At 41.1% G+C, this 14,416-nt stretch overlaps 1 protein-coding gene across 7 annotated transcripts in view; it reads left to right on the top strand.

The window, feature by feature from the left end:
- Nucleotides 1-14,416, top strand: part of PLD1 (phospholipase D1) — a 199,711-nt gene that overhangs the window by 82,235 nt on the left and 103,060 nt on the right. For all 7 annotated transcript variants that reach the window (XM_027583301.2, XM_027583299.2, XM_027583297.2 and 4 more), the window contains 2 exons: nucleotides 4,978-5,036; nucleotides 6,358-6,450. In XM_027583301.2, coding sequence (XP_027439102.2) covers nucleotides 4,978-5,036; nucleotides 6,358-6,450 — 152 coding nt within the window. The remainder of the gene's footprint in view (nucleotides 1-4,977; nucleotides 5,037-6,357; nucleotides 6,451-14,416) is intronic.

Here is a 14,416-nt window from a genome sequence, read left to right as displayed (position 1 = left end):
TAAGGAAATCAGAAGATAAGCATCCCACAGACTAATAATGAGTTCACCCATCCCTTGTTTTATAAGGTGAGTGAATTTAGTTTGAGGGGAGGAGTAGGTAAAGATGAATGAGGATGCACACAGTGTTTCCATGCCAACAAAGAAGAGCTGTACTGTTAAAAAGCTGCATCTGCAAAGTAAGGGAAGTCGTGTCATTCTCATGATTGAGTCTTAAGAGTTGGGAGAGTCCAGTCTCTCCGTTTCCTACATTGATGAGATGTCTTCTCTTTTCTCTGGGGCTGTGTTCACTGTCTGACCTGGAAGGCAGGCTTTCCTGGAATAGGTGAGCCAACCTCCTACCTACCTCCACCCTCCCCCCCCAAAGGGCACTGCCCAACCCAATGCCCTTGTCTCCCTCGCTTCTGAGAATTTCCCCCTTGGGCACTTGCTTGGGAATTTTGCTACCTCAGGCATAAAGGGAGCCTCTGAACACCCCCCTTCCCTTCCAGTACAGAGATGAGGTAGAGGAACAGCGTATGCATGATTGCCAGGTAATTTCCAGGGTTTGTTACCTCTTGGGCTAATTGCTTGTCCCTTGTCATTGGAACTTTACTTCCTTCTTTGCCTAACATTTCTTTGTACTTTGCACAAGTTCCTTTGGAAAAAAAATATATTGATTAATACATTATTCAAGAGATCAATAAACCCTGTGGAGTATTTGTCCAGCTAAATTGATCATTAAATTCATGTTCTTGAGACTCACCTGGGCAAATAGAGAATAGAATTGTTATCATCACTAAGGATGCACTGAGAAGTCTGGACAACACAATCTTTGTTCAATTTCACATTGTGTTATTTGGGTTTGCTTCTAAATTGACCTTGCCACATTTACTTTTAATTTGATAAATCTGTATTAGAGCATATATTGCCAGATTTTTTTTTTTTTTTTTTTGGTCCTATAACAGGGCTAGTTGTTTCTTGAAATCTCTCCCTAGTCAAACTAAAGTGATTAGGATAATTTTAAATTTTATACTGGTGCACAACTTTAGATTTTCTGCATTACCAATGTATTTTTTGTTTAGATGAAATTTTTTACCCTTAGCAATTTTACTATGATATTCTGAAGTTATGGTTTCTGAATTATTTCAAAGAATACTTCTGCTGTCAACTCAATAAGAGCCATATGAATAAGAAACTATCCAGGTATTAGATAAATGGTTTCCTTGATTTTTGCTTTTCATTTCCTGTTCTTCCTTTTAACTGTTCGGTAGCTTTGCATATAGATTAGTTACACCTTTGTGGTAGTTTCTTCCAGGGTAAACTAGGATTGATGTTTTCTCTCTGCTCCCTAGAGATAAAATGAGAAGTTATGGCTTAGGGTTTTAAAACATTTTGGATTCTGTTCTCAGAGTCTGCAGTGTCACTTCTAATAACTTAGGCGTTACTGTATTTTCCAATTAGAAGCATTTCCACAAATCAGATTTAAAAAATATGGTACTTATACAAGAAATGAAATGTAAAGACTTTATAAAATCTTTATAAAAATTTAATGTGAGGATATGTTTGATTTGGGGTTTTTAAGTCTTTCTGAAATTTTTTCTAAAGATTTTCTTTATTTGAGAGCGAGTAAGCGAGAGAGTGAGAGAGAGAGAGGAAGAGAGAGACAAAAAACACGAACAGGGGAGGGGCAGAGGGAGAGGGAGAAGCAGACTCCCTGCTGAGCAGGGAGCCTGATGTGGGGCTTGATCCCAGGACCCCCCGGGTTCATGACCCGAGCTAAAGGCAGACGCTTAATGGACTGAACCACCCAGGCGCCCCAAGTCTTTCTAAATTTAATTTTTAATTTTTTAATTTTAATTTTATTTTTTTTACTGTGTTCAGTGAGTCAGCATACAGTACATCATAAGTTTTTGTTGTAGTGTTCAGCAGTTCATTAGTTGCATATAACACCCAGTGCTCATCACAACATGTGCCCTCCTTAATACCCATCACCCGGTCACCCCATCCCCCTACCCCCTCTCTTCTATAACCCTCAGTTTGTTTCCCGGAGTCCAGAGTCTCTCATGATTTGTCTCCTTCTCTGATTTCTTTCCATTCAGTTTTCCCTCCCTTCCCCTGTGGTCCTCTGCTCTGTTCCTTATGTTCCACATATGAGTGAAACCATATGATAATTGTCTTTCTCTGCTTGACTTATTTCACTTAGCATAATCCCCTCCAGTTCCATCCATGTTGATGCAAATGGTGGGTGTTCATCCTTTCTGACGGCTGAGTAATATTCCATTGTATATATGGACCGCATCTTCTTTATCCATTCGTCTGTTGATGGGCATCTCAGCTCCTTCCACAGTTTGGCTATTGTGGACATTGCTGCTATGAACATTGGGGTGCATGTGTCCCTTCTTTTCACCTACATCTGTATCTTTGGAGTAAATACCTAGTAGTGCAATTACGGGGTCGTAGGAAAACAGTATGGAGGTTCCTCAACACGTTAAAAATAAGTCCTTCTGAATTTTAAATACTTCCTCAAATAACCCTAAGAAAGAAATGGAAACATTTAATTGGGTAAGGACTGACAGCAGTGAGAGATTTATAATTTTTTGCTCACAAGGCTAATACTAGGTTATTTCCAATCACATACACAAAACTTTAAAGGAAAACTGTTAGGTTTCATTTTATTAATCCCATTTTTAACCCTAGATCAAATGCCATTTCTTCTTAGGCGTCACATCAGCTTGGGAACCTTCCCTCTGTAACTACTTTGACATGTCATTGTTGTGGTTCTGCCCACAGAACTTTGTTGATGTGGAGTATTTTCCGTGTCTGGTCTCTCCTGTGCTTCCTGATGCCAGGAGCATATCTTCTTGATTTTGAATTTTCTGTTGATGCTGTTATTGACATGGTGTACAACCATTGGTAGATCTGGGCTTACTGTGCCTACTTTTAAAGAAAATTCTGTAATTTGGGAGCAGAATAATGTCTAACTCTAGCTGTTTCAAGTAACACATGAGGTAAAACTCCTGCATATGCTGAGAATTATGTAATGTCCATTGGTTTTCCCCTTTGTGCTTTCATGTTTTCATCTAACACTCATGGTGAATGATTTACTGCTTTTGCAGCTTTGTTTTGAGGATACTGTCTGGTCTGACCTAATTCTGAATCCCTTGCTAATTACATTATCTTGGACAATTTTTTTAAAAAAGATTTATTTATTTATTTTAGAGAAAAAGTGCCACGTGGGGGTGGAGGGGGCAGAGGGAGAGGGAGAGAGAGTCTTAAGCAAACTCTGTGCTGAGTGTGGAGCCCCGACTTGGGGCTGGATCTCACGACCCTGAGATCACGACCTGAGCTGAAACCAAGAGTTAGATGCTTAACTGACTGTGGCACCAGGTGCCCTCTATCTTGGACAATTTATTTAACTTCTCTACACCAGGGGTTGGTAAACTATGGCCCATGGACCAATCGAGCCCACTGCCTATTTTTCTATGGTCCATGAGCTAAGAATAGCTTTTACATTCTTAAATGTTTGAAAAAGTCTTAAAAAATAATAATATTTCATGACATAAAAATTATGTTGAATTTGTATTTTAGTATGCATAAATTAAGTTTTAATGGAATACAGCCATGCTTGTTCATTTATGTATTGTCCAAGGCTGCTTTTATGCTATAATAGTAAAAGTATGCAATTCACAAAGCCTAAAATTTTTTTTTAAAGATTTTATTTATTTATTTGACAGAGAGAGAGAAATAGCAAGAGCAGGAACACAAGCGGGGGAGTGGGTGAGGGAGAAGCAGGCTTCCCACTGAGCAGGGAGCCCCGATGTGGGGCTCGATCCAGGACCCTGGGATCATGACCTGAGCCGAAGCCAGACACTTAATGACTGAGCCACCCAGGCGCCCCCAAAGCCTAAAATTTTTATGTCTGACTCTTTGCAGAGAAAGTTTCCTTATTTCTGCTCTAAGCCTCGTTTCCTCTTCTGTACAATGAGAAAAATAGCACCTATTTTAGAGAGATTTGAGATAATGTGTGAAAAATGCTTATTAGTACAGGGCCAACAGAGAGATATTAAGCACTCAGTAAATGTTAGCTGTTGATGTCATCATAATATTTGTAGTTTTTATCTTCCCTTAATTTGTATGGTATGGGTGGGCCTGAAATTCTCTTCCTTTTCTACTCACTAAAAATAGAATTATTTTTATATTATTATGTAAAATGATTTTATTTCTTTTTTTTAGAGTGTGGGGTCGGAGGGAGGGTCAGAGGGAGAGTCAGAGGGAGAAGGAGAGAGAGAGTCTCGAGCAGACTCCCCACTGAGCATGAGCCTGATTCGGGGCTTGATCTCACAACCCTGAGATCATAACCTGAGGCAAAATCAAAGAGTCGGACAGCCAACCAACTGAGCTACCCAGGTGCCCCTGATTTTATTTCATTTGTATGAAAATATTCTGGTATTCCTGATGTTCAGAGATCTCCCCAAACTCCCTTCAACCCACTCTACCATTTAATTTTACATTACTCTCTTATCTTACTCATTGTAGCCCAACTGTCCATCCAATGCCCTTTTTACACCTTCCCTGTCCTCTCTCCCCCTTCATCTTCCATTTCCACATGACAAGTCTAGTCCACCTTCTAGAACCGGGCACCAAAATCACTGCCTTCACACAACACTATTTGTGCGTACACTATGCCACACAATCCTCCTTCCCCAACAACAAAAACACAGAAGAATTTTGGGAGTAAAACCTCTCTTTGTGACTTTCTTGAGCATTCATTCTCTACATTTGAGAGCGCAAATCACTTTCTTGGTTGTGTCTTAATTATGTATACACTTCTAATCTCTTCTTTCAGAGCAATGCCATTGTTTTGATCTGTGTAGTCCCCCAGATTGTGTTGACACGTAGCAGTATCTAATGCCTGTTTTTTTCTTTTTCTTTCAAATGTCTAAATTTATCTTTTTTCTTTCTGTGTTTCTAAAGTATGGATTTTTGGCCTCTTTTCAGACAGAGTTCCTTGGCATAAGCCAGCTGTCTTTCATCCATGATTTGGGACCAAAGGGCATGTAAGTTCCAGTGTTGCATGTTAAAGAGAAGTGTGAAAGTTGATAAGCATCACCATTTGATTTACCAGCATGCCGTGGTGACAGAGCTTACCTGACTTTACTGCCTGTTCCTTTTATTCCCGACAGAGTCAGAGCCACTTGGGGAATCTGTTTACACACGGTGCTACCTTGCTCTATTGAACAAGGGTAGCAACTGCCTCACCCTCTTTCTTTATGTGCTTACAGCACAGATTTCCTCTGGCCCAACATTAGGAATGTTTAATACAGGTAGCAAATATGGTATGTGGGAGAAAGCATTAGAAATAAATATACTGTGTTGTATATTTGAAAGTCACTAAGAGAACCGCTCTTAACAGTTCTCATCACCAGAAAAAATTTATAACTACGTATGGTGATGGATGTTCACTAGACTTATTGGGGTGATCATTTTGCAATATACACAGATATCAAATTAATGTGTTATACACCTGAAACTAGTATATGTTGTGTGTCAATTATATCTCAGTTTAAAAAATCAAATATACCAGATCCCTTCTTTAAATAACTTATAAAAGTTAGCTGTTTATCACTCATTTTCACGATTAAAAATAACACTGTGTAAAATTTATGTTAGGTTACAAGTTGAAATTTACTTAATGATTATTTTCCTTCATAATGTGAGAGCATAATGTTACCAAGAGCTTAGCTTCTTTAGAGCTAAGAGCATCGTTAGTAGGGGTTTTAATTTTTTTCTTTTATTAAGCCATTAGTATTGTTATTTCTTGTCCTATCTTTCAAAATCAAGACATTTCTCTTTCCAAAGCTCTAATAGCTGTGGTCTGTTCCTTTGGTATGGCTTGGTCCTAGAAGTGTAGGTAAAAGGATGAGGAGTATTTAGGAACCTGTGGGCTCAGGTTTTCTGGTGATGAGAACTGTTAAGAGCGGTTCTCTTAGCGACTTTCAAATATTTGGGAACCAGTGGTCTCAACAGCAGCTGAAACGTCCCTGTGCAGGCCTTTGGCAATTGTGGGGTCTTTTTCAGCTTGTCACAATGACTGGAGGGCACAGTCAGCATATGGAGCCAGAAGCCAGACTGCTTAAGGTCCTGCAGTGTGTGCAAGAGAATTTTGCTGCCTCCAATCCGACCAGGTGCTTTTAGAGTTCAGCTGCTAGAGTATCCAGCCTAGTGAAGGTCACATTGAGCTATCTGAGGGTGAAGAAGGAAGGAGAGGAAAGTGATGTGCGAATGAAACAGTTTATTTAGTCCGAAGTCGTGAGGCTATATCGGCAAAGTGCAAGTTGGAAATTTGAAGATGCTGGGTTAACTTGATTTCTCTTTCAGAGAAGGTATGATAATGAAAAGATCTGGCGGACACAGAATACCAGGTTTGAATTGCTGTGGTCAGGGAAGAGCCTGCTACCGCTGGTCAAAAAGGTAGGTCTTAGGAGCTTTGTGTGTTTGTTTTAATAAACTGGATATTTGGGGAATTTTCACATACTAGTTTTCAGTTATGAATCGGTTATATATCCTTTGAAAGTCATGGCAGAGCAAACTTGAAACTATTTTAAGTTCCAGGTTTCAGCATCCATGTCAACATTCTAACTCAAACCTGGACTTGTAGGCAGAGTGTGCAAATTTTATTATATACATAAAAACCCGGTGGGCAATAGAACTCAAACTTTGGTCAGCCAAAGAACATATACAAATGGCCAATAAGTACAAGTAGATATCTCAACATCACTAGTCATAAGGGGAATACAACTCAAAACCATAGTGGGGTCCAACTTCACACCCACTAGGATGGCCATCATGAAAAAGATACACAATAGCAAGTGTTGTTGACAAGCATGTAGAGAAATTGGAACACTCCTACATTGCTGGTAGAAATGGAAAATGGTACAGCCACTCTAGAAAACAGTGCAGCAGTTCCTCAAAACATAGGAAGTGGGATTACCGGGCATATGGTAACTCTAGGTATTTACCCAAAAGAATTGAAAAAATGTGTCTGTATCAAAACTTGTAGAAGAATCTTCATAGCAGCATTATTCAGAATAGCCAAAAGATGTGAGCCACCCAGATGTCCATCACCTGATGAATGATTAAACAAAATGTGGTATATCTCTACAGTGGAATATTATTTGGCCATAAAAAAGAATGAAGATTAATGGATATGGGGTTTCTTTCTGGTTTGATGAAGATATATGGTTGTATAACTTTCTGAATATATTACAAATCACTGAACTATATACTTTAAAAGAATGAGTTTTACAGCATGTGAATAAAATGTTTAGAAATTTTTAATGAAAAAAAAGAATGAAGTGCTAATTCATGCTATATCCTGAATGAATCTCAAAAACATCATGCTAAGTGAAAAAAGCCAGTATTATAGGATTCCATTCATATGAAATGTCCAGAATAGATAAATCTATAGAGACAGAGTAGATGAGTGATCTCCGGGGGCTGGGAGGAAAGGAGAATGGGAAGTGACTGCTAATGGATATGGGGTTTCTTTTGGGTGGTGACAATATTCTGAATTAGATATTAGTGGTGATGGTACACAACTTTACAAATATACTAAACAACCACTGAACTGTATACTTAAAAAATAAACTAAAAAAAAAAGAAAAATTGGCCAGACTTCAGGGATGATAATTTTAAACTTACATTTGTGAGGATGTATATTGTGCTGGGGATATAGACAGAGAACTTTAATTCATATCCTGTGTCCTACGCAACCAAAGACTCCTGTGGATCAGTATTCTCATCTGATTCTTATTTGTGTCCTCAAAGCACTTATCACAGCGTTTTGAATATAAGAGACAATAGTTGTTTGTTAATAATCCTTCATTGGGATTTTGGAAAAAATACTAAGAAGTATATATTTCCCCAACCTTGAAAAAGTTATATGAGCTCATGTGTACATATGAGATTGAGCTAAGTGTATATTAAAAATATATAAGCTCTGAACTAAGATTTACCTTTAAACATATTTAAGGTACACTACCAGCTAAAAACACCATTAAGTCAGGCTCTTATTATCTCAAAGGTTTTGAAAGGATGGAAGAAATTACAGGGAAAAGATGAAGAGATTAGAGGAAATTGAAAATTTGTGTGTTCCAGTAAAACAGTTTTACTAAAATAAAAAAGGAAGTAGTATACTAGAAAATATGTTTTCAAATAAACTTCTGTAACTTACATAAGCACACAGTAGGGCCCTGGTGCAGATTCCTCCTGAGCACCCCCCCCCCCCGCCCCGCCCCGCATCGGCTTTAGCTAAGGTAGCTAGCTGCTGGGAGCCAGTCAGGAGGTTTCAAAAGGCAAACACTTGCGAGCCTTTGAGTGTAGACACTCTGGGCAATTAGGGTCCGCTTGCATGCGTGCAGAGCGGACTGGAAGCGTTCACAGCCCCCAGGAGCAGTCCTTAGCCAAGAGCTGGCAGGCATCCTGCCCTGGCAGCCCTCTGGTGGGGTGATTCTGCCAGAAGCTCTGCACTGTCTCCAGAGTCCCAACTGCCCACAATAAAGGACATGTAAACACAACACATCCTCACTGGCTCCCTTCCTCCTCCTCCTCCTTCCCTGCCAGGGCTCCTAATAACTCCCTAATATGCCCCTTTATGAATGACTTTTACTTACCTCCTTGTCTCAGAGTAGACTTGTGGGCCAACCTACCTGAGCCATCGACTCAAGAAATGGAAGCCTTGGTCTGGTCCATGCAGTCATTTATTGAGTGCCTAATGTTTGCCAGATTGTGTGCTAGCTCCTGTAAAAACCAGACAAAGACTCTGCCCTCAGGCTTTACTAGAGGAGAAAGGAAGACAGTGACGAAGCTGACAAGCAGTGTGAACGGTGTCCGTGCAGCTGTGACCGGAAGGCAGTGGGATGGTGAGGGACTTGAACCGGGCCGGGGCAGGGGGCGGTGGGGTGACTTTAGCTCCTGGTGTCAGGAAACTGCTGTTGGAGTTAAAACCTCCATGAGAAGGGGCAGCCAGAAAAGATGGGGGCCAGACTTGGTTATATAAAATAACCTAGCTCCCTCGCATCTTAAACTTGGGATTAAATCAGGCTTCAACCAGGACAATCTAAAGAGATATGATCCTCCCTGGAATGAAACGTGTCATCGTTTTAAATTGTGTAGATCTTTCCACGAAGATTGAAGCTTTGGTTCCCCGTTAGTAGGTATTTCCTGAGTTACATTTGTGGGTGATAAAGTATCAGTACCAAATAAAATGAGAAGATACAGCTGACAAAATTAGTTTAGAAATTTTCTCATGGTAGAAGCTATTAGTATCTAAATAGGAGTCACTTTTAAGGATGACACATTTATAACGCTCTCTTTTTTATTTTTGTACCCATATAAAGCATTCTGATCACTTTCTCATTTATGCTACATTGACAAATCAAGATAAAGCAAATGGGGCAATTAAACTTTCAATCAAGTGTCATGATGACCTTGTCTCAGGGACAAGTAAAAGGAAAAAAAAAAGACAAACATGGCAAATATTTTTTTCCCACAATTTAAAACATCTGCTTAAACTGCCTATCTGTTGAGCAACTTCTCTGCATCGGGTGGTGGACTAGATAAGTTTCTTATCTCAAATAAGGTCTGAGGGGAAGGAGATACATAAATTTTAAGAAATAAATTTAGCATATATTTTGCTGAACTTTGAGCTATACCAAGAATTCTACAGACAGTGAACAAGCAGACAGATAGTTCCAGCGAAGTGTCATGAGGAAGCGAAACGTGCTGGAACGGTGGAGTGGGGGTGGGGCTGGCTTTTTAAGATTGAGTAGCCTGGGAAGGCCTCCCTGGGGAGGAGTGTCTTAGCAGAGAGATAATAAACAGGAAAGGACCGTCCCTGGGAGGATCTGGAAGAAGTCATTTCTAGGTAGCGGAATAGCACAGGTGGGAGCCCAGAGAACAACCTGGGCAAATCTGAGGAACAGCCAGACCTTGGGGGTGGGAGAGAACAGGAGGACGTGAGGCTGAGAAGACCAGCTCTGGTGGTGTGTCTGCATTTTAGTGCCATGGCAAGGAGTGGCCCCGGGCAGGAGGCATCTCATTCGAACGGACTATGATCTCACCTACTTGAGATTGAGAACAAGAGTGTTTGTAAAACTGCCTAGTTATTGGTGTGAGGCGTAGTGCTGAGCAATGTATGTGAATCATCTCCGTTATTTCGCACAAACACGGGTGAGCTGGGCATCGCTGTTGCCCTCATGTTATGGATGGAATGCTCAGGCTCAGTTACCCAAGTTCACACAGTCGGGTGGGTGGCTGAGCTGGAATCGGAGCCCAGGGAGGATGACTGGTCGTTAGGCGCTTACTCCCTGTGCAGCTAGTACTGACTCCCAGAAGACGGGTTGACCAATTCCTTTCTTGATGCATATCCTCTCCTTAAAGAAAAAAAAATGCTGACAAAAGAGAGAAAGGAAAAAAATCAGAAGAGTTTTAATGAATGGCATAATTAAGAAGAGCTTTATATAAAGGCCAGGAGTCAATTTACCCTGGTATCTAATGACTATTAAAAAGAATTCATGACCAAAACAAAAATTATTATCTTTGGCATTCAGCTTTCAAAATCCAGCTACCATCCAGCTTGGGTGGCTCCGCCAGTTAAGCGTCTGACCGTTGATCTCAGCTCAGGTCTTGATCTCAGCTCAGGTCTTGATCTCAGGGTTGTGAGTTCAAGCCCCATGTTGGACAACACACTGGGCATGGACTCTCCTTTAAAAAAAAAAAAATCCAGGGCGCCTGGGTGGCTCAGTTGGTTGGGCGACTGCCTTCGGCTCAGGTCATGATCCTGGAGTCCCTGGATCGAGTCCCGCATCGGGCTCCCTGCTTGGCGGGGAGTCTGCTTCTCCCTCTGACCCTCCCCCCTCTCATGTGCTCTCTCTCTCTCATTCTCTCTGTCTCAAATAAATAAATAAAATCTTTAAAAAAAAAATCCAGCTGTTACTACTAAACTCTTCTGTATTTCCAGGCTGCCCCATCTTGGAGGGGCAAGGGAGGAATGCATATGGGGAGACCACATGAATGGCACCCCCAGTGCTGAGCAGTGCTCACCCCAGAGTACACCCAGCCATCCCCTTGCCATTGCTGAACAAGGCTGTTGATAGCCTATACAGAGCCTCTGTGCCAAATAGAGAAATGTACCCATTTCTGCAGGATGACACAGCCAACGTCACAGCCCCCTGCACCAGATGTCCTGGGGTAGGGCCTGTCTGCACAATGGTACCTTGTGGCCTGTCCCTAAGGCCATGTTTTGCAGTCTTTGTCCTGGTGGTTGTGCCACCAGCCTCTGCTCTCAGAAACATTTCTGAGACTTGTTCTGTAATGCCAGTCCTGGGAGCTGGTACACCTGGATAGGGGTTGCCCCACCGTCATCCCGCACCGGGATCGCCGGTGTGGCACTCTGGTGAGAGCTGGCTCTGCTGCCATTGGGGTGTGCTTGACTTCGAGGCACACGTTCACGAGTCTGCTATGTTTGACATTCTTCTCAGATTGGCAAGCCCGACAGCTGTGGTTTTCAAAGCCTCTGGCTCCTTCCCAGCCAGCAGGATAGCATGGCAGCGCTCTGGGCCTGTGCCATGCTGCGTGCCTGCTGACTTGTCCCGCAGGTGCAGCCGGGGGAAGGGACTGCGGCTAAAGAAGGAACTTGAGCAGACATGTGACCCATCCCACGCTCTTTTATCCTGACCTGAGGTTTATCGATAGACAGCTTCTTGTCTGCACTCATAACTCAGGCCCTCTGAACCGCTGAGTCCTCGTTTATATCATGGCTTGGGCATTTACACTGAGCAGTGTTAGGAGAATTCTTACAAAATGCAGAATTCCTGCATTTGCTGACAGTTACTGACAGTGTTATCCATTATACTACTCAGTTGCCTGCTTTTAGGTCCCCAATGAGAAACTTCCTTTGGAGTTTAATTTTTGGGGGGGGAATACCTTTTTATTTCTGTAATTTATTCACTGGGTAAGAAAAACCAGGAATCTCAGACGCGCAATGGCAGGCCATAATTATGTTAATGTTGTGGTTCGGTATTTGCTTTCTGTGACCTTAATGTTTTTCCTTTTGTTAACCATGTCACATGTAGGTCCTTCACTGTTAGTTATCCTAAATCCATCCCATCCCCTTTTGTTCGGAAGAAGCCAGCCCATATGTTAAGAAACAAATGAGTGAAATGAAACTAGGTGGAAACCAACATAGATTTGTGTGTGTTAAATCCTGAACTCTAAAGCCACTAAATCGTAATGTGGTTAGCAATTTCAGTAACAATTTATTATAGATTTTTTTTTTTTAGATGCTGACTTCCCATGTCACATTTACAATATTACTTATGTTCAGGTGTTCTGGCCGTTCCTGTTCTATAATGTGCTTTACTTTGTCTGATATTTGATACAGTATGCCCACTGTTATTTATTGTTATGGACTGACTTATTTGATTACTACACAACTGTAAGTAAATGTGATTATATGGTGTTATAGACAGCATGACACAGTTGCCATTTGCATTCATTTTAAAACAATCCCATATGGTCTTGCTCTTCTCACGGTCATTGTTCTGCCTGTCCTCTACATCCTTACTCAAATGTCATCCGAGCATGGGCATCACCCATGAACTTGTTAGCAATGCAAAATCTCAGGCCCTGCCACAGACCTACTGAATCAGAATCTGCATTTTATTTTTATTTTATTTTATTACTGTTATTTTTCATTGAAGTATAGTTGGCATATATTAGTTTCAGATGTACACCATTGTAATTCAACATTCATATACATCATCGAATGCTCACGATGATACATATAGTTACCATCTGTCACCATGCTAAGTTATTAAAATATCATTGACTATATTCCGTGTGCTGGACTTTGCATCCGTCTGACTTACTATTTTACAACTGGAAATTTGTACCTCTTAATCTCTTTCATCTTGTTTGCCCGTCCTTCCACCCATCCCTGCTCTGGTAACCAATAATTTGTTGCCTGTATTTATGAGTCTAGTTCTGTTTTGCTTTGTTTGGTTGGTTGGTTTTTGTTTTTAGATTCCACATATAAGTGAAATCATATGGCATTTGTCTTTTCCTGTTTGACGTCTGTCGCTTAGCATCATGCCCTCTCTAGGTCCATCCGTGTTCTTGCAAATGGCAAGATCTTTTTTTAATGGCTAATATACCACCACATTTTCTTTATCCATTAATCAATAGGTTACTTCCATATCTCAGCTATTGTAAATAGCTGTTGTAAATAATGTTGCAGTAAATGTAGGGGTGCATACATCTTTTTGAGTTAATGTTTTTGTTTTCTTCAGGTAAATATTCCAAAAGGGGAAATGCTGGATCATTTGGTATTTCTATTTTTATTTTTTGGAGGAACCTCCATACTGTTGTCCATAGTGGCTGTACCAATTTACATTCCCATCAGAGGGCACCAGGGTTCCCTTTCCTCCACATCCTCACCAACACTTGTTATTTCTTGTCCTTTTGATACTGCACTGAATCTGCATTTCAACAGGGTACCCATGTGAGGCATATTCACAGTAAAGTATAAGAAGAGTTGTTCTGTATTATTGTAATAGCTTGCTAACCTGCCACATTACATCCCTCTTTATCCTTCATACCTTTCTTTCTAGAACACAATTACAATGATATTCTCATCCCCTTCCTTGCCAGGGCATGAGGATTCTCTTATTTAATAAGCATCCTGGTGTTTTTGTTAAAAACACAGATTGTCAGGCCTTTTTAATGGATCCGTGGTGGGGCCTGGGAAACTATTATTTTGTTAACAAGCATCTCAAGAGCTTCTGATGGCAAAGCAAGTTTAGGAAACCCTGGTCCCATGCTATGAAATCAGCCTCCTGAGCATAGCCTTTAGATCCTCCTCAGTGTGGCCTTTGCCCATTTTCCCCACGCGATACTCATTTGCCCATTTTTCCTAACTATATTCCCTGAGACTCTGGCCTCACCAGACTTTCTCCCAACACATGCAGCATTTCCACACCTCTGTGCCTTTGCCTATTCTTCCCTCCTTGTGTACGCCTTGGCCACCCTGCTTTGGATTTTAGTTGATTGATAGGATCCTTTCTGGCCTTGCTCAGATACCACCTCTTTGGGACAGTGCCTCTACCTCTTTCTCTTAATCAGAACTAAGGACTCCCCCCTCCTTATACCCATTACCTTTATAGTTTCTAGTATCTTCTTTGTGCCCCACTAGTCTAAAAAGCAACTTGGAGAACATGTCTCATTTACCTCTGTGCTGTTTCTTTAAAAAAAAAAAAAGATTTTATTTATTTATTTGACAGAGAGAGAGAGAGAGAGAGAGAGAGAGAGCATAAGCAGGGGGAGTGGCAGGCAGAGGCAGAGGGAGAAGCAGGCTCCCCACAGAGCAGGGGGAGCTCGA

The sequence above is a fragment of the Zalophus californianus genome, chromosome 1 (assembly GCF_009762305.2).
Source record: "Zalophus californianus isolate mZalCal1 chromosome 1, mZalCal1.pri.v2, whole genome shotgun sequence".
Taxonomy (NCBI): domain Eukaryota; kingdom Metazoa; phylum Chordata; class Mammalia; order Carnivora; family Otariidae; genus Zalophus; species Zalophus californianus.
This window is presented reverse-complemented; position numbering and strand designations above follow the sequence as displayed.